The sequence below is a fragment of the Syngnathus scovelli genome, chromosome 4, assembly GCF_024217435.2.
Source record: "Syngnathus scovelli strain Florida chromosome 4, RoL_Ssco_1.2, whole genome shotgun sequence".
Classification (NCBI taxonomy): domain Eukaryota; kingdom Metazoa; phylum Chordata; class Actinopteri; order Syngnathiformes; family Syngnathidae; genus Syngnathus; species Syngnathus scovelli.
Window position 1 is genome coordinate 19,095,369 of NC_090850.1, and position 27,104 is coordinate 19,122,472.

The 27,104-nt window shown below is 43.5% G+C and overlaps 2 protein-coding genes across 5 annotated transcripts in view; one reads left to right on the plus strand and one right to left on the minus strand.

Annotated features, from left to right (window-relative positions):
- Nucleotides 1-22,286, minus strand: part of slc12a4 (solute carrier family 12 member 4) — a 194,754-nt gene extending 172,468 nt beyond the window's left edge. For 2 of the 4 annotated variants that reach the window (XR_007480722.2, XR_007480723.2), the window contains exons 1-22: nucleotides 21,880-22,286; nucleotides 15,032-15,123; nucleotides 14,807-14,938; nucleotides 14,406-14,552; nucleotides 13,934-13,988; nucleotides 13,693-13,823; nucleotides 13,291-13,532; nucleotides 12,997-13,211; nucleotides 12,710-12,874; nucleotides 12,422-12,520; nucleotides 12,273-12,330; nucleotides 12,036-12,210; nucleotides 11,791-11,909; nucleotides 11,390-11,488; nucleotides 11,147-11,266; nucleotides 10,967-11,071; nucleotides 10,707-10,875; nucleotides 10,427-10,622; nucleotides 9,590-9,759; nucleotides 9,379-9,510; nucleotides 9,161-9,268; nucleotides 8,904-9,094 (exon numbers count right to left, since the gene is read on the minus strand). Coding sequence is in view for 2 of the 4 variants with exons in the window: in XM_049718452.2 (XP_049574409.1) it covers nucleotides 7,721-7,812; nucleotides 7,899-8,032; nucleotides 8,904-9,268; nucleotides 9,379-9,510; nucleotides 9,590-9,759; nucleotides 10,427-10,622; nucleotides 10,707-10,875; nucleotides 10,967-11,071; nucleotides 11,147-11,266; nucleotides 11,390-11,488; nucleotides 11,791-11,909; nucleotides 12,036-12,210; nucleotides 12,273-12,330; nucleotides 12,422-12,520; nucleotides 12,710-12,874; nucleotides 12,997-13,211; nucleotides 13,291-13,532; nucleotides 13,693-13,823; nucleotides 13,934-13,988; nucleotides 14,406-14,552; nucleotides 14,807-14,938; nucleotides 15,032-15,123; nucleotides 21,880-22,009 (3,342 nt within the window). In the remaining 2 variants the exon portion in view is untranslated. Of the gene's footprint in view, nucleotides 1-6,907; nucleotides 7,813-7,898; nucleotides 8,033-8,903; nucleotides 9,269-9,378; nucleotides 9,511-9,589; nucleotides 9,760-10,426; nucleotides 10,623-10,706; nucleotides 10,876-10,966; nucleotides 11,072-11,146; nucleotides 11,267-11,389; nucleotides 11,489-11,790; nucleotides 11,910-12,035; nucleotides 12,211-12,272; nucleotides 12,331-12,421; nucleotides 12,521-12,709; nucleotides 12,875-12,996; nucleotides 13,212-13,290; nucleotides 13,533-13,692; nucleotides 13,824-13,933; nucleotides 13,989-14,405; nucleotides 14,553-14,806; nucleotides 14,939-15,031; nucleotides 15,124-21,879 lie in introns of those variants that run through there. The other 2 variants (XM_049718453.2, XM_049718452.2) reach the window with 2 other exon arrangements.
- On the plus strand, nucleotides 398-2,328 carry LOC125967416 (uncharacterized). Its single transcript, XM_049718494.2, has one exon. It carries the CDS (start codon nucleotides 1,079-1,081, stop codon nucleotides 1,901-1,903), a length of 825 nt encoding a protein of 274 aa, XP_049574451.1. The 5' UTR covers nucleotides 398-1,078; the 3' UTR covers nucleotides 1,904-2,328.
- Nucleotides 22,287-27,104: the final 4,818 nt, after the last annotated feature.

Consider the following 27,104-nt stretch of genomic DNA (forward strand, 5'->3'; position numbering starts at 1 on the left):
CCTCGAGGACCAGGTTTGGACCTCGCCGAGTTAAAATACGCCACAATTTTATGCAGCTGCCTTTCAGCTGACCCTTTTGCAATTACAATGCAGCTAATTTAATCCATATCGGGCAATTACTTTTTTTTTTTTTTACAATTTACAGAGCTGCTATTCAGGTGCTCAGATTTAATCAGTTGTGTATGTTCAAAAGTGCCATGTCCTCTAAAGAGATTGACAAAGTTGCTGGGGACATACGTGAAATTCCTTAAAGCGATACAGCGAGCTGATGGAGCAGAGGAGAGGACGGTGTTCTGGATGCTAGAGAAAATGCCATGTGCCTTTAAGAGGGTTACCCCCCCCACCCCCCTCGTCCAAATGCCCCCCCTCCCACCACCACCTCCCTCACTCAGCCACACAGACCTTCCTTCTGTGAGCATTGCCGAGGCAGCTCCGGTCCCTCATGTCTCTTTGCGGGGAGCATCAACATACTTCCCGCGGCATCACTGGAGACGATCCAGACCAACGCGTTGGGGAACTCCACGCAACTCCACTAACGGACTTGTGCCGGAGTAGAAATGGGCAAAAGTGTAAATTTTGACGGCGGAACTTCTAAGCGGGACTGAAATGAGAGGTCACTTCTGAGTTGAGAGCGACACCCGAATGGACCGGACTGCTTGAGGAAAGGTCACATCTTAAAGTTACAGGCAAAGTACTTGTTATATTCGGTAGCTACTTCAGGAAAAAGTGAAGTGAAAGTAACAATATAGGTTGTTTTCATTATCGTTATCTGTCCCTGAAGCGCTTTCCAAATGCTATGAAATGGAGACACTCTTTAAAGAATGTCTTGAATGGTCCCGGCAGTGCTTTTGATTCACTAGCCGGGCGTTTATCTTAATTCTCCAGCTCTTTCAGAGAGTCTGCATTAAAGACTGCGTTGATATCGCTGTCGGGGGAGAAGAGAAGAGGGTAATGTTTCTTTTATGAAGTCTGTTTGTAAAACTTTACAGCTGTCAGCAGGAGGAAGAGTCGAGTGGCTTGCCATGACGGGGAAGTAAATAAATCTGGACTTGAAGTGAGGCTTTTGAGGACGGGAGTCATGTTCACGGGGGACGGCATGGTCAGTGGCCACTTCCTGACTGGGGGTGCGTTCAAGCCCCATCAGGGACTGGAAGTAAATGCGTCGCTTCAAATGGAGAATGGACAACACTTTGGAACTTTTCCTCCATACCAGGGTCAGAACGTCATGAATGCCAGCTTGCCCAAAGTGGAGAACAACGATATTACAACCGCGCTTAAACCGACACCTCAACCGGGGCCTCCCGCTGCACTCAAACTAGGGCAGGAAGGCTTTAAGAAAGTCTGCAGGACCGAGGAGAATGGCCCAAGTCCCTTCCCCGGACTGGCCTCGGGGGTACTAGAGATGCGCGTTAAAGAAGGGAGTAAGATTCGCAACTTGATGGGCTTCGCAATGGCGCGGATGCAAGGCGACCAAGGACTCTGTGGTGCCGGAGAGGGCGGACTCAGACAGGTGGTCTTCACCGGCTCGGGCCGCGCCGTCACCAAGACCATCACGTGTGCCGAGATCATGAAGCGGAAAGTGGGCTCGCTGCACCAGCTGACCAAACTGCAGTATAAGGTGGTCAAGGAGGTGTGGGAGAACACCGAGGGGGGCACGGCAGAGATGACCGTGCACAGAACCGTGCCCTCCATCAGCATCCTGCTATCTAAAGACCCACTGGACCCTCAGGAGCCGGGATACCAACCCCCAGAGACTCTCGGCGCACTGTGGGAGGACAGTGTCGAGCGCGCCACAGCGTCGGCAATCAAGAGACCCCCGGACACTTTGCCGTTCAGAGGTTTACAGCACTGTAAGCGTGTGTGCTCGGGCGAAGGGGTCTCCGTGACCCCCCTCTTGCACTGACTGGATGTCAGAGTCCACTTGAGCACAACTCTGAGACAATCAGAAGAGCCACTGAGACGGAGCAGCGCTTTGGCACAAGACCTAACTACCAATTGCAGCCTAACTGGGATGTTCTGAGCTTGCCTTCTGTACAGACAGACGTCAAAATTGTGTCAATTATGTACCCGCTGTGAAACCTTAAACCTGACGACGATACTTTTAAGATTGAAAATAAGCCATGAACTGCAAAGACGTTTTTCTTGTTTGTTTCAAGCAAAGGTTACGAAAAAAAATAAACTGCTGAAAACTGCTGATGACAAATGCAAATCTTGACAATGACTATTTCTTTTGTATAACATGTTTTCTTTCCGCTACGCTTTTTTTTTGGCTGTGTTGAATGTCAAACTTGCCAGAGAATATTCATTAAAAAAAGGTGAAATTGCCTATTTATTTAATCATACATTTAATCAACTAATCCACCCTAAAAAAAACTTTTGTGTTAAAGTTTCATTTTAGACTTCTGGCTGAACCTAGTTACCGACTACTATTTATCCACCAGATGGCGCTACATTTCCTCATTTAAAGCATGCAGCAAAATGTGATACATCATAATGTGTGTGTGTGTGTGCGTGTGTGTGTCTGCCTGCCTGTCTGTTGACAAATGCAAATCACACCATTGTCCATTTTTAATTTGCCTCACTATTAAACACAATTTCCGCCCCTTATAGAAACGCCTATGCTGTATTTTATCTCCGCTCGGCTGAATGCGCAAAGCTGTGATTGAAAAGAAAACCGACTTGCTGATCCTTTCTGATAAGAGCGACGACGGTAAACTTTTTGGACGTGGCGTAGAAAAAGCTGATTTAATGACAAAGCTGTTGATAAGGCGCATCTCCTCACCCCGCCCCAGCCTGGCAGAGGAGCCCGGCGGCTGGTGGGGACGGGGGGCACAGAAATACAGGCAGCGATTATCATTAAGATAACAACATAACATCGCACAACACAGCAGAGGGAAGGATTAAAACTAGGGTTGACAGTAGCTCACACTGCACTCTTCCTCAAAAGTATGTAACACATTATCTCCCCCCCCCCCACTATCGTCACTTTTAGCCCCGGGGCCTGCACGCATATTTTCTGAACAAGGTGTATTCTAATTATATTTCTCAAAATGGCCTTAAACAAAAACAATTGATTCTGAAAGGGAGATTTTATCCTAATCAACGAGTTATTTTTCTACTTAATCTACCGTGCCTTTTGGGGATAATAGCCTAGACAAGTGGAAGCGTGTCTGAAGCCGTTTGCCATTGATCTTAATGAAAATCTGCAAACGCAGATGTCAGCATCCTTAAGTAAATTAATCAAAGTGACTCCGCGTAACCGCGGCGACAAATCGACTCTGCATACAGAAAGAAAGAAAGAAGTCGCTGCATTTTCCTTGGGATCGTTTTTTTGTAGCCCTTCATCACATTTCAACCGGTGATCGGCGGTCACCCGGACAGTCGAAGAGCCGAACTTAATGATTAACCTCGTGGCAAATCCCATTTGGGGAAAAAAAAAATTGTCACAAGGCTGAATAAGAAATGCTGTGACTGCAAGCGCTCAGGTGGGAAGCGAAACGGCGTGTCCTCGAAACTAGCCCGAAGGTTATCGCTCCAGGGTCGCCCGTTATCAAGCAGGTAACAGCTTTCATCCCGGAACCGATAGGACAATCGTTGCGCAATGCAGGTCAAAAAGATATTCCCTAATCGACCTGCATCTGCTATCTGGGAATTCTGGTGGGCCGAGCGTAAAATGCAGCAGCGAGGTGGGGGTAATTAGGGGTAACAGCGGAGTGAGAGAGCAGATAAAACATTGTGACAAAAGTATTATCCTGGAGCCAAATCCAATGTGGCTGTGAAGAAATAGCAGAGGAGTCAAGCAAGTAGCAATACGGACAAGGTTATTCACACAACCTGAGAGTTGATTACAGTTATATTATTTGTTTGCAAACAGTCAACATGGATTTGGGGGAGATGCAGGCCCTCACCCAAAACAAAACACGTTTATACGGGATGCACGCAGTATATTTAACCCTTATACGGGTTATTTCTATTCTTTATATGAGCCTAAGAAGGCAAACCTCCAAAAAATTACGTTTAAATGTAACTATTGAAAACCATGTAAACTAATAAAGTCCTTTATTATCACATTTTGATTGCCATATTTTTCCCATTCAAAGCATGCAGCAAATAAATCGGAATTTATATTGTTTTCTGCAAGAATGCATGATTTCAACAGATTTCAGATTTCCACCTGAAGCTGGATATTAGTGTCTGTGTATTTTATTTTACCACCAGATGGCGCTACTTTTTCCCGATTTGTACACGTGTGAAAAGCATGCAGCAAAACACCACATGTTTTTCAGTTTAATGCAAGAATGCTCTGCTTTTGAAATCTTGGGATGATGTGTTACTGATGTCGGTATGTGTGGCCTAGCTTATTTCGTTCACCAGATGGCACGACTTTTCCTATTCAAAGCATGCAGCAAAACTTCACACCTTACTGTATTATTCATAGTGTGGATGTAAAAAGTGTTTCAGGCCCCACTCTGTCTAGTGTCCACACATCGATTCAACGGGTTTGAAAATATTTTTCCCATGTTTCTTATTTGCTTAGATGTGCAATCCATCCCATTGACGGCTATTTCTTATGTAAAGCAAAATATTACCAAAAGGTAAACACGACACCCTCGTAATAAACATTAGTTTTAAGACTGACGCGTTGGCGATTTCTTATGAGGGGACGCAAGAGTAACATTGTGTTTACTAAGGGTGGGAAAAACAGCATATGCTTTGAATGTCAATGAGTTCATTTTGAAAGTTAACATAATGAAAGTGTTGGTACTCATTCGTTCGGCCGCCGCCTCGGATGAGAGTGAGGTCTCGCGGATGGCGTGGGAGTTCGCTATCTGGCAGCCTCCAGATGGCTCCGTCTTCTCTTATCTAGAAGAATGGGGTGCTGCCTCAATTTTTCAAGCCGCCTTATCTGGGAATCCTTTTAAATTTAATATTTACAGAGGCCTATGTTTTGTGCCGGAGTGGAGTCGACATTGCTCCAGTCAGTTGCGTGGCTGCTGTTGTTTTTTTTTTTTTCGTTTAACTCTTCAAGTGAGGGTGGGGGGGTGATGACTGATTACGTGACAGAGTCGAGAGAATAGGAGTGGAAGAAATGCCAAACAAAATGAAGAAGGCTACAAAAGGAAACATTTCATTTGCGACTTTGCATTGAACGCAAAAAGAGGGGGAGTATGATGACGACGCAATTACAAAAACAAGGCTCATACTTGAAGATACCGTATACAAACAAAATGGGCTTTGTTACTTTTTATGCACAAGAATACGCTTTTTACAAAATGTACTTAAAATTATGAAAACAAAAATATTACTATGAAACATCAGAATGCATATTACAAATGTCTGAGATTATATTGGAGACATGGAGACAGATCAGACACTCCACAGGCCTCATTTGTAATTTTACCACTAGATGCTGCTTTGCTATTTCAACTTTTTTGTTGTTGTCTGGGATTGAACAGACCACTCACCAGCGCCTCCAACCCTGAGGCTGGAATTACGAAGAAGAGCGTCTCATGGCCGCCACAACATCAATACCAAAAGTTCATAAACAAGGTTTTTTTTTTCGACATAGAATTGACATTTTAAATTGCATAAGGATTTAGGAAATTCGTATCCTCCAAAAACATGAATATATTCAAAGCTTAATAGTATGGTGGCTTAAGTACAGCAAGAGACTAAGAAACGTTCGTTAGTTAAACACGTCATTGTGTGAACCTCCATTACATTAAATCCCTCCTTTATTGAAGATTTTAGGAGAACACTTAAGCAGCCATTGAAATGTCTTATTGTAACATAAGGACTATGGCACAAACGAGCAGCTACTCCTTGGCAAAGTGTCCGCTTATGTTCTTTTCATTTTGAAGGAAAAATAAATAAATAAAACAATAAAGCCTCCGCGTTGGATTAATCAGTGCGTCCGAGGATGTAATTGCAGTGCTGGAGTCAAAAGCTGGAATTGCAGATAATGAACACATGGCCGTGAGGCTGCCAACATTCAGGGCAGAAGAAATGACAAGTTACAAAACTGTGACTTCAGCATTATTTAAAGCCTCACTAGGAAATGAGGGCACTTTGTAATTGCTTTTGACAACAGGCCTTTTTTTTTTTTTTTTTTTAGCAAATGTTACTTCCGTCTCACTAGTGACCACACGAAAACTCTCCAATATGTTAAAACTTCAATTAGGAGTACTGACTTCAATATTTTAATTAGTATATATATACATATATATATATATATGTATATATATATTTTTACAGTCAAAGGAGGGTGCAAAATATGAAATTATTTACTGTAATGGCTGAGTTGCTACTGTGATAAGAGTGTGTACCATCGGAAGAAGATGATTCCTTCCTGACATGTCTTTTCAATTAAGTCCCAATGTGTTGACCTAAACCTCCACCTCAATAAATAAATAAATGAATAAATAAATACTACAAAGCACTAGCTGCTGGCTGTGTAGCATTACGGAAACTGCATTATCAAATGTAAACCTTCCTTTGGAATATGCTTATTTTACAAGTACATAAAATGGATGATAGATAAACAGTTTTAACGATCACAATTATAAAAATGACAGTTGTACATTGCTGCTCTCTGGTGGTGACACTTCAAAGAATCCACAACTGAGATTTAGCGAACAGTAAGCTTGAAATGCCATTAAATCATCATACTGCAATATACAACATATTGTGATTATTATAGATCAAATCAAATAATTGACATATAATAAATTAAATGAAAATGTAAATAGGTTGTGGCGCTGTTTGAGGTTATGCTCATCCATATGCACCTCAGCCACTGGGAAATGTGTGCTATCTAAGATCTGTTATTAAGTGTGATAATTCATATTCATATATTGAGTTGTGTTTGTTTTAACTATACAAAGTACAATGCACAAGTGCAAAAAACTGTATAGTAAAATAATTTATTGAAGGGAATCAAATCATAGAAATGTATACTTTTTTGATGTAATTTGTAATTTAGTAAAAAAAATCTATCAAAGTTAGTACTGCCGACATGAATTTACAATATAAAAGTAACGACTGTACAAAGGTGGATATTCCTTGACATTGATACAAACCAGTTTGGTGTTGGGGCAGAACACGTCAACAAAGCAAAAATAAAATTACTGAACTAAATGGAATTAAATTTAACTGACTTAAAAGTAAATCTATTTCGGGATTTTTGGCATTGTTCAGTCATTGCACAACTTGTCATCCATCCTCCCTTTAAAACAAACTGCTCATGCTCACATCATCTGAGAACAAAAACTATGAACATATAAGTTAAAACAAAATAAAAAAAACTTTGCATGCAAATTGAATACTTAAGTCTTACACTAAGTAAAGTCTCTTACCTTGTAAACGTGAAAAATTAAAAGAGTCAAATAAATAAATAAATAAAGTGCACGCCCCTCCCCGTCGGAATCCCGCAAAAATCTAAATCCTCCTTGACCTTGTGTACACTACATAGGCAGTCGTCCTGCTTCTACTATACATTTCATCAGGGTGGGGAACCCATGTGTCATGTGATCCGGTCCACCATCGGAGAACTGAAATGACCCACAGTAGGAAAAAGATCCTTCCCCCCTTAACTGCTCAAAATAAATGTTCTGATAATCTACTTGACCATTATCTTAGATATAAAGACACCCTATTCTAATGTGAACAGCTAACCCTTGAGGAGGAATGTTGAAGCACCTCCGTGGTCCGTTCTGATTGGTCACGAGTAGATGGTGATGACCTCGCGTCCGCCACCTCGCACGAGCAGCACCCTCTCCAAACCTTCCGTCAAAACCTCCAAAAATTCCATATCTGAAGTGAGCGCAAAAGTGAAGGGAACAACGGCAAAAAAAAATTGCTCTGGTGGTGCGTTCCTTTCCGAGGCGATAAAAGGATACAATTCTCGTCTCCGTCCGTGTCACGGGGCGGTCCCGGCATGTTAAGGAGCACTAACCGAGCGTCGTGGGACCTGTTGACGATCACCTCGTTCAGCTTCACGGCCGTGTGCATGCGCCGCACGTTGGACTGGTCCCTGGATTTGAAAACGCATACTTGTGTATATTTTCTTAAAAAGTTCGAAAAAGCTGTTTTGTTTTGTGTCGTGTGGTTTGGCGGGCTAGTTTAGCTCATTAGCATGTAACTCTATACTATACTTCTAAAGTAAACCAACTAAATTAAAACACAATGATAAAAAATACAATTGAAATTTTAACCACTTACCATACTGTAGCTACACTTATCAGAAAATTCTTAACAAGTATCATATTTTCACACACTATAAGGCACTTTGGGTTAAAAGGCGCAGACTCAATTACGGCGGCTATTTCTGTAAATCGACGGCGCACCGCGTCATACGGCTAAAACATACGGAATACAAAAAAAGTTAGCAAACCAAATAGTTCGGTAATACTTCATTCTTCTATTTAATATACTGTACTCACATTATTGTTAATCAATCTTCATCCACAAATCCATCAAAGTCCTCATCTTCTGTTTCCCAAATAAACAGCTGGGAAAGTTCGCCATTAAATACGTCGAGTTGCCGGACGGAGTCAGTCTCGTAGTAACGTTGCTCTTCAGCAATGAGCCCAGTTTCCCAGAGAGCTCGGACAAGGGTTAAAGCCGATACTTTTGCCTAGGCATCCACAATCTTTCTTGGCGTCGTACTCTACATATTAAACCTTATTAAAAGGCGGCCCTTCGATTTTTGAGAAAATTGAAGTCTTTTAAAAGCGCATCATGGTGCAGAAAATACGGTACAGCAAATGTTTGATACTTTTCCCCAAGTAACATTCAAAAAAACTTCCGTGCCTGGTTCCGGACATACTCCAAGTGTGAACAAACTACATACAAGGACTTTGGCATCATTGCGAATATTTCAATGTTAAGAAAATGCGACTCACGGTTTGAGGCTCATGAGCTCTCTGAAGTTTTCGGGCGCATTGTTTCTGATTCTCCTCTCGGCTTCGCATTTCTCCTTCGTCCACGTCATGTGAACGTTCTCCGGCAGAGGACTGTCCAATGTGTCCTCCTCCTCGTCCGAGTACAAACTTCCCATTCGCACCAATGAGTGTCTGTCCTTAATAAGTTGGGCCTGTGAGAAGAAAGGATGTTCATCAGAATTCCAGGCGTTGCCATTTTGATGAGACTTGGGTGTTACCTCTCTCTTCCTCTCTGCGCCGGACAGTCTCATCTGCCTCAGCATCTGAGATCTCTGCTCCATCATCAGCGTGCGCTCGTAAGTGTACGCCGAGATGTCGCTATCGTGCTGAAACGCATCGGTGGATTCTTACTCAATAACGTCAATCAAAAACTTCTTGATTATCATCTCTGCTCACAGTGGGGCTTCTCATCTCACTGCATGAGATCATTTCTTACCATCTCCACCACTTCCACTTCTGCCTCGATCCTCAACTGGTAGAGGAACGTGGCTAAATCCTTCTTCATCTGGATGCTGTTGTCATCCATCTGGGCGACGGTGAAGATACGCATTCGGCATTTTCTCCACACCTGAGAAAAAACAAAGCCAGAGTTTACGAATCAAACTTTCACCCAAATAGTTTTCTCCATTTGATTTGCGTCGTCGTACTTTATGTTGCTTGAGCAGGAAAGGCAGCAGCATGAGCATCCCCCCGTCGTGGACGATCCACCACACGTCAATGCTGCCGTCGGCGAAGCGCTCGTGGTTGCTCGGGTAGAACGACACGTTTTTGGGCACCATTAGAGCCAGGTGGGCCGCAGTGGTGCAACGGACTGTGTCTGTGCGGAGATGAGAACACGAAGACCATTTAGGGCTTAATTGAATCATAGCGGCCCAGGACGTGAGGTTGCTTATCGTCTTAATGTTCCAATATACAATATGTCAAGCGGCAATTATAGCAGGATGTTCACTTGGCAGTTCACAATTCAAGCGCAGCCAATTATTCAGTTAATTATTAAGTTTAGGACTTTAAAGGTTACACAAAGGAGAGCGCAGGTTGGGCATATACAACTAGCAAAATGTACTTCAATTTAAAATAAATCAGTAAACATTTAACAACAGGCTCTGAAATGGAAGTTTTAAGTAAAAAAAAAAAAAAAAAGGCTGAAAATTTCTGCGTTTAAATCCAGTTAATTAAATATTTAATTCATAACTGAGGTCTTTAAAGGCATTTTCAAAATAAAGTTTCCACTATCTTTTTCTTGCACAGTCTGTTCTTTTAGTCATTTTACTAGGCTACTAATTTATTTATTTATTTATTTATTTTTAAATGTCTCAAGTTCTTTTGTTTTTAAATGCTCTTAAATATTATGTACTTTTAACAATGTGAAGCACATTAAGTTAGCTTGTCTATAAAATGTGCTATCTACTGTAAAACAAAAAACCTGAACTCTGACATTTGACCTAAAGGTAACCTAGGCCTCTATCTACAGCAGTAGGGCTTACTGATAAAAGTCTTCCAAGCTCGAGGATCCTCGCTTTGCCTCCAGCCGTACGGCCATCCCATCATCACCGTGTTGTGCTTCATGCCACCGAGACCGCAGGACTGGATCAGGTGGACGATGCCCTCCCGCACCTTGCTCGCCACCACCACCTGACAGAAACCCTTGACCCTCTCAATGTCCATCATGTTCTTGATGGTCTGGCGGGATAAATTAAAAAAATAATAATAATCAAGATAATGATCGTACACAATGCACAACTGTTGAAAAACACCATCATGTACCTGTTCTGCTGCTTGCAGTTCTCCGTAGCTTTCCAGGAAATTTCCCTGGATGACAGATCCCACAATGGTAAGACCCTTCCCGGCCTTCAGCTGCGAGGCAAAAGTCAGTAGTCGGGGATATTTAATGTGGAGATCCTCATCCAGCTTTGACAGAACCAACAGCTGAGGTCTGTTGGGGAACAGGGACATCATTATTTTCAAAATGATGTACGCGATGATTTGGTCTGACATAAATAATTTGCAGGAAGACTTCAGCGTACCTCCAGTTCTTGGTATGCGGGGGTCCCACTTCTAACCTTAACAGGGCATAGCGTGCAGCACTTAGGGAAAGTCCTCTGATGCCATCTCCCCACTCCTTCTCTGCTCTGTATTGGAAAAACACAATACGCTAAAACGAAAGCAGGCATAAGAGCCAAACAACATTAAAGCTATGAACATACCCCTGATACTCGATGTACTTGTAGATCATCCCAGCTATGCCCATGGCCACAATAGCGTAATACCAGGAGGAGATGAACATCAGGGCCAAGCACATGCTCATTCCGAGGAAGGATAGAGTCCTTTGTGAGATAAAACATGAAATGTTCATTCCTTCAGATCCAGGGATACAATCTAGTCTAGCAAAAAAAAAAAACTTGTCAAGCTTATCCAAGTGGAATGGAGCAGTTTAAGGTTGTTCTCACCAGTGGTAGTATCTGAACCTCGGCCTCCAGTTGGGGGTGCGAAGGAGTGTTTGCACGGCACATGCCAGGTTGACAAAGAGGTAGCACATCAGGAAAAACCTGCAAGAAAAACAAACACATGGATCTTATTTTATTGGGTTTGGTGATTGGATCTACACAAGCATACATCATTTCATTTCATATAGCTATCATGGTCAAAACAAAACTAACAACCAAACAAATAGATAAAAAAAATGTTTTAACATCAAGACATCCTAAAAAATTCAAATCATTTAAAGTGGGTCCTTATTAAAAATATCTACAATAAAAAAACTGCTAACTTTTCATTCTCAGTTAAAATAAGTTTAATTGGCTACAACAAAAGGTGCAAAGTCGAGGCAACACAAAGCAAGTCAACTTACATGGAAAGAATAGGTGCCACCATATCCAATGAGGCGATCAGGATCCCAAGCTCAGCTATGAGAACAGTCAGCAATAGGGCCCATGTTGGCTCACCATTAGCCTTCCCATGACCAAAAACCTGAAACAAAAAAATAAAAATCAGCAAAGCAAAAATCGTACATTGCTTCTCTCTTCTGATTAAACAGGGTTGGTCTTCAGGCTCTGTTCTGAAATGCATAACCCACAAAGTAATTTTTTTTCTCACTCTGAGGAACGGGATGATATTGTCCGTAGCAATAGCCTGAAGAAGTCTAGGCGCTCCAGTGAGTGTCTGCAGACCTGCCCCCACCGTGGAGAAGAAGGAACCGATGACAATAACCCAAGGGGATGGCCAGGACAGAGTTCCTACGACCAAATTGTTCCTAACGGCATCACCAAACCTGAAGGGACAAACGAGTTGAATTTAACAAAGAATATGACAGTTTGCAAAAAGATGACTTACTTGTCTCTTAGGACCACACCTTCCACACAGGCCCCAAACAAAATCACAGAAGTTAGATCTTAAAGCAAAAGGTCAAGTGATTTACAGTGGCAGCAGGTGAATTTCCAACCAAAAGATTCAACTTGATATCGTCACCCAAATAAGGATACAGACAAGAGTCGTGGTGGTAATAGCTAAGATGGTTCCAATGGGAATGGATTTCTGAGCATCCCGGAGATCTCCAGACCGGTTGGAGCCTGCCATAATGCCTACAAAGCACAACATAATGGTTCATATTAATTCATTCACCAGCAGCACAGTTAAAATAGATATTCGTCAATGGCAGTGAATGAGTTAATGATAAAATGTCTTTTCAAATTCACAAGAAATCCAAATAGCACAGCAATTTTCCTTTCCAAAGGTGGAAATGTCCTACCCAGTATATGACACAATCTCACCTGTGGCCGAGGGGAAAAAGATGCCCACCAGCAGCATAAAGGACGTGGCGATGTCTGCAGACACATACATGCCAAAGTGCTCCATGGTGCTGTGGGAGTCCACCGACGCGAGGCCATCCTTCTCCAGTATCTCGCCTTTCTGCAGGTAGTCGCCCCATAAGTTGTCTACCAGAAACAGAGAACACGAGTCAGTCCTGTTACATTCGCCGCAGCTTTTATTTTATTTTGTATGCCATTTGTGAACCTTGAAAAAAAACAAAACTCCATAAAAGGGCTCTCATCAATACCTTTAAATATTCCACTAGCCAATCCGGGAATGCCCTGGATCTCTGTGACGTTATTCTGGAGGAAGTAGTCATCACACTGAGCGTTGCTCGCGTTCCCCGGAAGGCAGAACATGTCCCACAGCTGACTGGATGCTGTGACGTTGCCAATGATGACGGTCTTTGCGCACACATCAAAACGATCTCTGACCAAGGTCCTGTTCCCAAGCATGCAAATCCTAACGCAGTAATAAAAAACAATCAAAGTCACCAAAAGATTTCAAACAGCTCTCAGTAGGATGCTCTACACAAACTTACGGGAATTCTGGCGGATGAGAGACGGACTTGATTGCGCCGGCGTAGATGGAGACGATTGAAATAATGACGCAGGCGAGGAAGAGCGAGGCCAACTTGTTGACATATTTGACCCCCACGAAAACCACCACGGCCATAAGGCTGAGGCAGATGGTGCCGTAGACGCGCATGTTGTTCAGCATCGCGCTGTCGGTGCCGTGGTGGTCCGCAGCGTGAAAGATGGCGGCCTGGGGCACCAGGTATTGCTAAGAAAGAAATAAAATACAGAAATAATTTAGATCTTCCCCCATTTATGAAATACTACGAGAAAATGTATCTTAAATATTTTAACGTGTTATGATATGACCATTTTTTATTTTAACATTATATGCATACAAATATGGTTCCTGTGCTAAAAAAACGAACCAAGAATATTTCAATGGCTCCGAGGATGTACATGGCGGAAGCAAAGGTGGTGCCAAGGTAGAAGCACAGGCCCACAGCTCCTCCAAATTCTGGACCCAGAGAGCGCGAGATCATAAAGTAGGCCCCGCCGGCTAGAAAAAGGAAACACATTGTTACAAACCAGATGTTCCAAAATGCAGTTTTAAACCATTTTAATGACAAATAAGACTATTATCTGTAGACGCAGCGATTCAAACATTACCTGGAACGACACCATTTGTTGCAATGGCACTCATCGATATGGCCGTGAGCATGGTCTGCAAAAGGAAAAGGGACAATTAAAACAAAAAAAGGGGTTGGCACGGATATCGGGAGGGGACATCTGTGTGGCACGCTAACATCCGCCCATCAAAATGATGCCCGGGCACATCATCTTCCAACTGACTAAGCATAATCCCGCCTGAAATAATTACTAGCGTGTATTATTGCTGTATCCTGGAAATACAGTTCATACAACTACAATGATGATTACGTAAGACAGTGGTAGTAACGGCGGCTCGCTCTGCAGAAATAAAAGTCTAAGTGGCCACTATTGACGACAACAACACCAGATATGCTAATGTTGCGGCTCGTTTAGCTTGTATTGACCGGTACCCAGTGGGCACAGGCTGATGACCCACATTGGGCTTGAAATCCAGTCGGCATATTAGCCCAGTTTGTGTGGGCGTACTTACACACGTGCAGCACATGACAACAATCAACAGGGACTGCATGATGCCGGCCACCCCGACGATCCACGTCAGTCGCAGGAAGAGGATGACCCCGAAAATATTCTGGAGGCACGGTAAGTAGACGCCCATCAGAGTGCCCATGTTGGGGGACTGAGGGGGAGGCAAAGAGAGGGAAGAGGGGGGGGGGGGGGGGGGGGGGAATTATTGAATAATTCAGGAAACAGCGGTATTGATGATCATTATTGATTGGTGTACTTTTTAAAAAGGTCACTGCAGAGTGTTACGGCTCTTACACGAACAGTGGACGCTATCCAAGCCAAGCTTGCCAGACAATCTGTCAGCAGGTTTTCATATAAAAGCTGGCCAGGAAAGCCCTGTTGTTTCATTTTACCCTTTGCACCGACCTTGGGAGTCTTTCTGCGCGAGGCCTCCGCGCTCTCTTCTTCCTCATGCTCCTTGGCTCCCTGGGTGATGTTTGTGTAGCTGACCAAGCGACTGAGCAGAGAAGATACTTTGGGTCGGATGTCCAGCTCTTCCTGAATGAAGGGCAACAGGGATATAAAGTCTTGCAAAACTATTTTTAAAAAAAAGAGCTATGGTTGTTGATTGATAAACAATGCAATAAATACCTCGAACAAGGCCAAGTTCCTATCGTAGAAGTCCTTCTTCTTCTCATCAGGACTGTTGAGAAACGGGTGGTCTTCTTTGTGATTGCCATGTCCTATCATTGGGACCAAACGATACAAATTAGAATTACGTTGATATAAGGATCTGCTTGGAACATTTTGCAGCCATACCTCAGACAATAATGCTATTTCATTACAATAATTTGCGCACACACATTTTCTTAGTAGGGTTTGCAAGTCGACCATTGGGCACATATACACAAATGTGGAATTCACCCCAGAGAAGAAGAGACCACGCTGATGAACAGGAACCCTCTTATAGTCTGAAAAATATTTATTTTATTTTATTCACACTCATATTCACACTTTATTTATTTATTTTATTTATTTATTTAGAACAGTACCAGTTAGATTAATTCAATTTACCTAACATGCATTGGTTTGGGACTATATTGAACATGCAAACTCCACAAAGTAGGGCCAAATTTGAGATTTGAGGCAGAAACGCAAACGATAAAGCCATCTTGCTGCCCATTGAAACAACTACTGGAGCTTTTTTGGCCCAGAGTGTTCGACCTGTCTCAGGTTTCAAGTGTATCCTCTCCAAACTCTTTCAGCTCCCTTCTTCAAAGTGAGATAAATCACATACTGTACAGTCTTACCGTAAAGACTCAAGTTACTATATAAGGGTCCTTGCCAAATACAACTTCACGACATCCCATCTAATTCAAGTAACACACAGGATGGCACCAGCAACAAACCTTGCATCACTGTTTTTGGGGATAAAAAATGTGTTTCAAGAAAGAATCACCTGCAGCACCACTGGTTAATAATAAATATGTCTCCTCACTCACCTGTGCTCAGTGTGGCAATGTAGCTGCTGCGGGTGGTGTCACTGAGGCTCAGCATAGTTATGAGCGGCAGTGTTGTGCACGCTGCACTCACATCAACTACTGTCCAGCACGCCCGCTCACCCTGGGTCAACACCCACTGCGGGGCCTGATCCAAACACGTGTGATGCCACAAGAGGCCAGGGCTCATTGATGCAGCACAGAACCTTGTGTTATTGTACGTGAATGTAATCGTCTCTCACTGAGGTGCATATATGAGTAGAGGGCAGAACTAGCAAATGAATTGATGTATTTTGTTTTAATCACCATCAAAATGCTTCACAGATGAGTTGCAGTAAGGTGGGGAAATTAAAAAGAACACAACACTCCCATCTAGTGTTTGGGTGGAGTCAATACATTAAATTCAATTTTAAATGGACTATCAGGTTCATTCACGTGTTGTTGAGGAATAAATCTCTCATTTACTCATTTATAATTGTGAGAAGAATATTTATTTGCACTTTTAAAATGCTTACTTTGTTTTATTTCTTATTTATGTTTTATTTTATTGACAACAAAAAATGTGATTAAAAAAAGATTTTACTTACACTACATAATACCAAACTTCTTAGAACAAAATATTTTGAGTACAAAACAAGCTTTTCATCTGCAGTGCAGCTCCAGTCAGATCTTTCTCAACAATTTAAGTGCCCATCAGCTCCATATTGGAAAAGCAGCTTACCTGCTAAAGTTCCCCAATAATGATTGCATTAGAGATTTAGCACTGAGAAGCCGATTAGCGCAATCTAGTTCCAATTTAATATTGTTTCTACTCCACCGCATAAATTCTCTGATATCCTAACAATGATACAAGATGTCAAATTCTACAAATGCCGATGTTTATGATGGCATCCCTCTCACCAGTACATTCATGATGAACTTTATTTTTAATGGCTGCTTGAATGGCAGTCTTTTGCCATGCGGAACGACATTAAGAATGCTAGCAGCAACATATTTTAGTGCTGATCAGCGCTAATAATGTTCCTTTTTTGCCATCACAAAACGGGAAAAACAAAGCAAAACATTGGGTGAGGAAGCATAGCCAGAGGTTGCTGGCAGTCACATTGCACAACTGTAAACTATCCGCCCAAACTGGTGAATGTATGGGAGTACTCTTTTGGCTTGACCACAATGACGGCAGTGTTATGGCGGGAGGGGGGCTGGTTTCTGGGCCAGACAGAGCTTAGTTTTGTCATTTCCTCCCTGGTTACATTACTAAAATAGAACAAAAAACTACATTCGACTCAAATATGTCATTTACTGAATCTATTTTTTCCTACACTGCTTGTGAAAACACAAATCTGGTTTCTGCAATGACCTAAAGTTAAAATAAAAAAAAAGCAAGGCAAACGTTAAGCACAAAAACAATGACAACTGCAGAATGATAATGCCATTGTTGTCGTACATCTCCATGGCCATGAAGCAAACTTTCCTTATTATAGCACACGCCTGTTCTCCTCATTCACCACAGTCTCACTTCCTTTTATGACACCATGTAGTCAACATGGCAGCTGCCTGCGAACTGGGATGTCATTGCTTCCGACAAACTATTATTTCCGCCTTTAAAAAAATATTACTTTTTTTTGTTGTTCCCCTCCGTGAGTCGTCACCTTATCGTGGTGGAGGGGTTTGCGTGCCCCTATGATCCTAGGAGCCATGTTGTCGGGGGCTTCATGCCCCATGGCAAACGGGTCCTAGGTGAGGGGTCAGACAAAGCACGGCTCACCCAAGCCCCTTATGATGAAAAACACAAATGGACTTTGTTTTCCCTCGCCCGGAGGCGGGTCACCGGGGCTTCCCTCTGGAGCCAGGCCTGGAGGCGGGGCTCGAAGGCGAGCGTCTGGTGGCCGGGCCTTTGCTCATGGTGTTAGAGTTGTGCACACTCCAACTTATTTTGCAAGAACCAAACAGTAGACAAGTAAGTCCTCTTAAGCACCTGCAGGTGGAGAGTCCATTTGTCGCTGTCTGAACAGCGATGATCGAATGAAGTCTAACTCAGGCCTCTTGCAGGAGCATTTTTATTGAGAGAAACAGAGTGGGGGTATGGGTAGGCTGGCTAAAGCCCTTGTCCTCTAGTCTAAACATGTCAGGGGATGTTTTACGACCTTGTGATAAGGAGGACAAGGTAAGGTATTTATTACCTGTTGCATTCCAACATAATCCTACGATAAAGATAACCTGGAAAACCCTAACACATGGGGCCCGGCCGGGCATAGCCCGAAATGGAAACGTGGGTCCCCCTTCCCATGGGCTCACCACCTGTGGGAGGGGCCGAAGGGGTCGGGTGCAATGTGAGCTGGGCGGCAGCCAAAAGCAGGGACCTTGGCGGTCTGATCCCCAGCTGCAGAAGCTGGCTCTTGGGACATGGAATGTCACCTCTCTGGCTGGAAAGGAGCCCGAGCTGGTGTTTGGGTTCCGTTACAAGCCCTCTCGAGAGGGGCTGGACTCTCTTCCACTCTGGAGTTGCCCACGATGAGAGGCGTCGAGCAGGTGTGGGTATACTTATTGCCCCCCGGCTGGGCGCCTGCACATTGGGGTTCACCCCGGTGAACGAGAGGGTAGCCTCCCTCCGCCTTCGGGTGGGGGGACGGGTCCTGACTGTTGTTTGTGTCTATGCACCAAACGGCAGATCAGGGTACCCACCCTTCTTGGGGTCCCTGGAGGAAGTGCTGGAGAGCGCTCCTTCTGGGGACTTCATCGTTCTACTGGGTGACTTCAATGCTCACGTGGGCAATGACAGTGAGACCTGGAAGGGCGTGATTGGGAGGAACGGCCCCCCCCGATCTGAACCCGAGCGGTGTTCTATTGTTGGACTTCTGTGCTCGACACGGATTTTCAATAATGAACACCATGTTCAAACATAAGGGTGTCCATGTGTGCACTTGGCACCAGGACACCCTAGGCCGTAGTTCGATGATCGACTTTGTAGTCGTGTCATCGGATTTGCGGCCGCATGTTTTGGACACTCGGGTGAAGAGAGGGGCGGAGCTGTCAACTGATCACCACCTGGTGGTGGGTTGGCTCCAATGGTGGGGGAAGATGCCGGTCCGACCTGGCAGACCCAAACGCTCTGTGAGGGTCTGCTGGGAACGTCTGGCAGAATCTCCTGTCAAGAAGAGCTTCAACTCCCACCTCCGGCAGAACTTTTCCCACGTCCCGGGGGAGGCGGGGGGCATTGAGTCTGAGTGGACCATGTTCCGCGCCTCCATTGTTGAGGCGGCCGACCGGAGCTGTGGCCGTAAGGTCGTTGGTGCCTGTCGTGGCGGCAATCCCCGAACCCGCTGGTGGACACCGGCGGTAAGGGATGCCGTCAAGCTGAAGAAGGAGTCCTATCGGGCCATTTTGGCCAGCGGGACTCCGGAGGCAGCTGACAGGTACCAGATGGCAAAGCGGAACGCGGCTTCGGCGGTTGCTGAGGCAAAAACCCGGGCGTGGGAGGAGTTTGGTGAGGCCATGAAGAATGACTTTCGGACGGCTTCGAGGAAATTCTGGTCCACCATCCGGCGTCTCAGGAGGGGGAAGCAGTGCAACGTCAACACTGTTTAGAGTGGGGATGGCGTGCTGCTGACCTCGACTCGGGACGTCGTGAGTCGGTGGGGAGAATACTTCGAAGACCTCCTCAATTCCACCTACACGCCTTCCATTGAGGAAGCAGGGCCTGGAGACTGAGGCGGATTCTCCAATCTCCGGGGTCGAAGTCACTGAGGTAGTTAAAAAACTCCTCGGTGGCAAGGCCCCGGGGGTGGATGAGATCCGCCCGGAGTTCTTAAAGGCTCTGGATGTTGTGGGGCTGTCATGGCTGACACGCCTCTACAACGTTGCGTGGACATCGGGGACAGTGCCTCTGGATTGGCAGACTGGGGTGCTTCGGGAGTACGGGGTGCCGAGCCAACTGATAAGGGCGGTTCGGTCCCTGTATCACCGATGCCAGAGTCTGGTCCGCATTTCCGGCAGTAAGTCGGATTCGTTCCCAGTGAGGGTTGGACTCCGCTAAGGCTGCCCTTTGTCACCGATTCTGTTCATAATTTTTATGGACAGAATTTCTAGGCGCAGCCGAGGCGTTGAGGGGGTCCGGTTTTGGGACCTCAGCATCGCGTCTCTGCTTTTTGCAGATGACGTGGTGCTGTTGGCTTCTTCAGGCCGATCTCCAGCTCTCGCTGGAACGGTTCGCAGCCGAGTGTGAAGCGGTCGGGATGAGTGTCAGCACCTCCAAATCCGAGTCCATGGTCCTCGATCGGAAAAGGGTGGAATGCCCTCTCCGGATCGGGGATGAGATCCTGCCCCAAGCGGAGGAGTTCAAGTATCTTGGAGTCTTGTTCACGAGTGAGGGGAGGATGGAGTGTGAGATCGACAGGCGGATCGGTGCAGCGTCGGCAGTAATGCGGACCCTGTACCGGTCCGTTGTGGTGAAGAGAGAGCTGAGCCAAAAGGCAAAGCTCTCAATTTACCGGTCGATTTACGCTCCTACCCTCACCTATGGTCACGAGCTATGGGTCGTGACCGAAAGAACGAGATCTCGGATACAAGCGGCCGAAATGAGTTTTCTCCGCAGGATGTCCGGGCTCTCCCTTAGAGATAGGGTGAGAAGCTCGGTCATCCAGGAAAGACTCTGAGTAGAGTCGCTACTCCTCCACGTTGAGAGGAGCCAGATGAGGTGGCTCGGGCATCTTATCAGAATGCCTCCTGGACGCCTCCCTGGGGAGGTGTTCCGGGCATGTCCCACCGGTAGGAGACCCCGGGGATGACCCAGGACGCGCTGGAGAGACTATGTCTCTCAGCTGGCCTGGGAACGCCTTGGGATCCCCCGGGATGAGCTGGATGAAGTGGCTGGGGAGAGGGAAGTCTGGGAGTCCCTCCTAAAGCTGCTGCCCCCGTGACCCGACCCCGGATAAGCGGAAGAAGATGGATGGATGGATATTTTTGTTGTTGTTGTTTTGCATGGCATTGGTATTTTTTGTAGTATGAAATCTAACTCAATCTTTTAACATTTGACATTTTGTTTAAGCCATTCTTTATGGAAGGACCTGATGTGCAAAAAACCCAAAAATGTGTTGATGTCATCGTTTTTATGTGAGAAATGTGAACTGGCCAAGTGGGCCCGGTGTCAGTGAACTTCAGATGACTCAACAAAGTCACGTACTAGCCTCGGGTCAATGGGCCATTGTAAAAGCCTTTAAATGTCTGTATTTACTGTCTATGTTTTCTTTATGCATCGCAATGTTTAAAATCCGTGACAAGAGAAATAACAGAAAGTTGGTACCAATGTGAGCAAATGGATTCCGTGAAAGTGTTCAATGAAATATAACTCAAGGTAGAGAACTTATTTGGACTTAAGCTGAGTCTTTAACCTGTCACAGTAAGCACACTCTTCACTTTGAAATAAAATTTAAAATGCAGCTCAGTAAGCCTTTGGGTTTGAACAAAATGAAGCCTTTGGTTCCGTACGATTCATTTCAAAGACCGCACCCAGTGTGAGTCTGTTATTCCGAAACATGTTTCTTTCCTAGAGCCCATGTACAAATCCCACATAATCACACTCTTTGCCTTCTGCTTGCTCTTCTTGTTTTGAATCCTCCCCCTCTTCTTTCTTGTGCAAACACGGTAAAAACACGTGAGTGACAAGCTGAGGCAGAAATGTGCTGCAGCCCATTTTGGGGAAAGCAAATCCTCCCAGACGGGAGCACCATCTTTTGTGCCAGGCGGCCTTTAGAGGCCTTTTTTAGGTGTGTGCTATCAACGCAGCCCTCCCTTCCCCCTCCATATCCCCAGTTGTGTATCCCTTCATTAAGTCAACTTTTGAAACTTGTGAAGCGATTTGCATACTCCAAAGAGCTTGCAAAACGTGTTTGTGGCCTTGTTAGAATCGCCATGGTAACCACCCAACCAGCTGTTGAGCAGAGGTGCTCGCCACTAGCCACGCTGAGCTAATTCCAAACTTTTAAAAAAAGTTGTGCGGCTTACCGTCAGAGCTGACCGTGTCTTGATTATCCGGTGGGCCACCATCGCCGTGGTCCACGGAGTTGATCCCCTCCAGACTGTCATAGCCAGACTGGGCTCGATCCCTCACGGGTACCACCGTAAAATGAGGCATGATTTCATCCCCAACTCCAGCTCAGCATAACAGGCTAGCTTGTTAGCTCCTCTTCCCACTAATGGCAACTGCATTCCACTATCCTGCTCTCACTTCCCCCGGCCCGGCTATGATTTCAATCCACGCCCACCGACCGGCCCCGATTCTGAGGTGGAGTTCTTAACTGGGAAAGACCATGGGAAGACATTTGGGTTCGCTGACAAAGCAGGGGGAGTTTCCCGATGTGAGGGTTGGCTTAAGTGAAGTCATCCTCTCTTTGCAAAGGTTACGCTGATCCCTCAGCTTTGCGTGTGTCCATCCTGACTTTCGTCAACAGCTTTGTGTTCAAGGTCCGGACTGTGTGGGCCTTTTGACTGCTACGTGGCAGTCTGGAAAACAAGGCAGAATCAATGAGAGCTGCACGTAAAATTTAAAAGAGTTTGCAGATGTTTGCATAAGCATTACCTCTCTCTGCCTCCACTTTTCAAGAGTAGTCCTAAAACCATAAAATTGGCACATCAAAGCAGAACGTCTGTCAGGAAGGCACTTGAAGAGCTTGCTAACGACGCTTTTTGGGTGCCACTTTATGAGCTGTCTTACTTTTATTGTTAGGATCGCATGATAAATGGTCTTTGGAACATAGTTGAGGCTGGATTATGATTGTGTTTGGAGAACAGAGGACATAAAACAAACTCCATGTGCACACATGCCAAATTGTGCAAGTCCGTGACAATTCAAACATAAGTAATACGTAAGACTCGTAAAAATAATAAAAAGCCTCATATGTTCACTATTATTATTATTATTATTAGTCGCGTTATGGTACCAATCTGATACAAATCAAATTTTTAGCCACATTTTAAAACGGCTTGATTCCGATCTGAATCTCTTCACTTTATGGCTCTTATTCTGCCATGTTGCTTATTTTTTGTTGTAGTATTTTTAAACTTTTGACTTGTAATGAATGTTGTCAACCACTAGATGCCGACATTGAATCGCTTCACGTATCCTCACCGCTGCTTGTTGTACTGCTTAGTTATGACCACTAGAGGTCAGAATTGTAATAGAAAATACAGTATGAGCTGCAGCCAAACCATTAGGAACGCCTACTAAATGTAATTAGTTTCCACTGAAATTAATACAACAAAATGTGTCATTATCATTTTAAATTTACATTATTTGTTGTATTTAGTATGATCTGATACGACAGGTGTTACTAATAAAATGTATATTGTGTGTATTTTGGTTTGAAAAAAATTGTGAAATTAATTCTCTACAGTCTACATAATTGTTTTACGACGCACTACTCGACAAACTGTCACTCTTAATATCCTCTTTTATGTTGATTGTGCAGAAATGTAATACAAAATAACTGTTTGGCAGCATTTCCCCATCAATGCATCATTTTCCCACAGTCCCTCATGTCTACTTTTCAAACTGTCATAAGATAAAGAACAAATAAATGCTACTTCATGGCTCAGTCTAATTGGGAGTGAAGGCTATAAGCTCCTCTTGCCTCCGTCACCCAGTGACATTGATTTGGATTTTCTAATACAGAGCCCGAGGGGGCTTAAGTCAATCCAATTAACTTTGGCTGCCATCAATAGCTTGACATGGCTGCTTCGCAATGGTCACACAATGGCCGCTTGTGGCAGCTTTAATGCAGTACCCAAGAGCAGACTGTGTTTGTTTCAAATGCCTCTGGGAAAAAATCCAACTTTAAAGTGGTACAAAACTTCTCGGTTTGAATCATGCATGACGTCACGCAAGAGCTCAGCATACCTCCGGAGACCTCAGTTCAGCAAGCTGACATACATTTCTTTTTCTTTCACTATTTTGCAAGACTTTTGCCTCAAAAAAAGGTTATTTCTCGTCAAATTTGTTCCTATGGGGAAAAAAAAGCAGTTAAAAATCCAAATGAATATGATTGGTCCACTGTAAGTGGTGTCAAAAATCCCCCCCTACACACACACACTTTTTTGGCCTGGCTTTGATGTGATCCCTCCCGTCTCCTATCATGTATGTTTTCACACCCCATTTACTTCACCGGGTGGTGCTTATCTGAGCATAATTACATGTAGCAACCCCTCAAAGTTATGTGTAGTTAATTTTTTAGCATAGTTGCCCTCTGTGTTAGAAGCACCACTTGAGGACTATGATTAAATCAGTTGTGAAATTATACCATGGAAAAGATATAAAAGACGATATGTAAACATTGAATAGAAAAAGCTACTCTATATGTAATAATTTCAGAAGTAAGACACGCTAGCATGGTAGAAATCGAACAAAAACAACTGTACACTCTATGATTGAATTGTATTGACTATTTGAGTTCATTGCATTTGTCCGTCAAATGATTTAGGTCAATCGGAACAAAACATTTGTAAAGTTACCACACCAAAGGCTACACCCCTGAAAGCACAAAATTAAAGCAATGTATCTTTTTTAACATACAATGATATAAGAGAGGTTGAAGATGAATTGCAGGGCTGTGGTATTTCACACCTTTAAGTCTTTATGAAGAACTGTCGAGTTCATTGATAAATGACTGAATACTTTCCATATTGCCTTCAGCCAGCCTGTCAAAACCTTGTTTATTGTCTCCATACTATATTTAATACCCTCAATGTTCCCATCAGTCCCTCCATCTAAAGGCCACCAGATGCCTAAGATCACTTTTGATTTTATCTGACTAGAAAGTAACTGGGATGAAGTCTAACCTTGCGGCGCATCTGACGGAGCACAAAAACCGAAGATAATACAAAAAGTTGCTTTACTGCATAAAAAGCAAGGACACTAATTTCTGAACGAATTGCTATTTGTGTGAGAAAAAAAAACATGTTTTTGTATAGTAGTGATTTTTTTTATGTATTTATTAAAAGCTGTTTACTTATTTTTACACTTCTATGACAGTAAATAATATGGAAAAATGTCATTTGCCTGTCCTATTAAAACGTTTTATGTTGGGATAAAAAGGATGTCCCATAGTGAAAATTGTAAATCAAAGGTTCAATATTGCCCATTCTTTCCGCTACGCCTTCACTTAAAAACAAAATTGCATACGATATGTTTTAAATCATTATATACGAAAACCAGTTGCGTGCAAAAGCTGTCCTCCCAGAAAATAAATGGACAACATAACAAGACAGTTATTGTGTGACCAAGTGCAGACGAAGAACCAGCTCAAATGTAATTACACTCTTCAGTAAAACATTAAAGTAGAAGGTAGGAAATTGCAGAAGAAAAGGAAGGACAGAAATTCAAAGAACTACTTGGTGGGGCTAATGAGTCAGATGTAACATCATGTCCAACGTTTCACAACATCTTCCATGTCTTTCTTAAATATCTGTATACATCCCATATCATTAGAACTTCCTCAATGTATTTAGTGACAAATAAATCTTAATTCATTTGAGGGGTTAAGTCCCATCTGGCTTGAATTAATGATAAATGGTCCAGATTGTAAAGGCAGGGACCTGCCTAACGTAAATAACAATGTGAAGGTCAATATCACTGTAAAGTGTTTTTGATGTCCATACCAGAGTTTGGAGCAGGATAACGAAACTGCTAGTCGAATGTACCTAGTACAGATACTTACAAATCGACATCAGTACACGAACCAAGTACCCTAATTGTACTGCATTATTTACCACCACTGGTTCTCCCTATACTGTATGCCGTGCTCTTGACCGCGCTGATATTATCCACCACTTACATTGTTTCTCTGTGCATGTTTCCTATTTTCTGCAAATTAATTTCCTCGACAAGAGGTCAAAAGGGATAAGCGATAAGCTTTTGCCATGGATGGCTGTATCTTTTGTTGCCATCAGAATGTGGCCTCTATTAGATTTGTGTCTCCAAGGCAGGAAATAGGCTTTCATTTTTGCTTTTGTGGATAAAAGAGGATGGAATGAAGGTGGTAGAAGGGTTTACGAACATGGTGTTTACAAATTGCAGGAGATCCTCATTGGTGGTGTGTATGGGCGAGGTGGCAGGAAGTGTATGGCCTATGGCCATTAGTACATGAAGTGTTCCTAAGTTGCTATTACGTCCTCAAGCCAATGAGTTGCCAAGAATAGCAATGTTATCTCGAATCGCAAACAACACATGGCGTACATATGATTATAAGTGTAGTGAAAACAAGTAGCTACTTGAGTGCTATTTTGGAAACATTGGCATGGATTTTACATCTGGATTTTAAATCAACATACTTGATGAAAGCACAAAAAGTGTTTTGGTAATTCAAATATTTTTTCTATAAATGTCATTTTTTCCATGTATTTTTGTTGTTCAAAGGAATTATATATTTTATTGTTGTTATTAAACTTTAAATGTGTATTTTATTTATTATATACGGTCTCGTCTAGTCTATTATGGTACTGCATCGTATCATATCGTGTTCTGTGGTTACCATGAAAGATTTTCCTTACTGGTAAAATCCACTGAGCTTGAGTTTTGCTGACACAGCAAACCAGCAAAAGGCAACACAATGAGAGAGATGAGTTCCTGAAAATTGGATCAATCGGATGGAACAAGCGGTCACAATGGAGAAGGATGTTAAAGAACGAGCCTGCTTTGGTCCAATCACATTAGGCTGCCAATTAAGACTGGCTGCGCATCGACTTCGATCGGCTTAACACATTTGGCTAACGTTGAAGCTGTTTTGACCTTTGTGAAGCCAAACGGCGACATCAAGAAAATAAGATTGACCGATCAGAAGGCTTCAAAGTTTCTATATGGATATGCATTCTGGTTTTATTTTTCATGACCAATTTAGAAATATCTTGAAAATTCTTCTACCTGTGTACGTACAATCACGACTTTATATTATACGCCTTCGGTGAATTTTATGACAAAGCTGAGGTGCATCAATTAAAGAATAAATCTGCAGGATTTATAATGGAGATTGTAAGCCTTATCATGGTAGGAAAAGGTCAGTCTGATGAAAGCCCACACAAAAGTGCAGCGGACTGAAAAAAAGGAGGCACAGCAGTCATCCGTTACAAAAGGCCCAGTCAGCAACAGAACAAAACATCATGGCAAGTTCCTGTTGCCGGGAATGAGGTGGCTAGACCTTTTATTAAGTATATAAAAACAACCTAAAATGGCAGTCAAG

Bases quoted from the DNA above. Each gene is read 5' to 3' on its own strand.
- LOC125967416 (XM_049718494.2), top strand. From the start codon at position 1,079: ATGTTCACGGGGGACGGCATGGTCAGTGGCCACTTCCTGACTGGGGGT.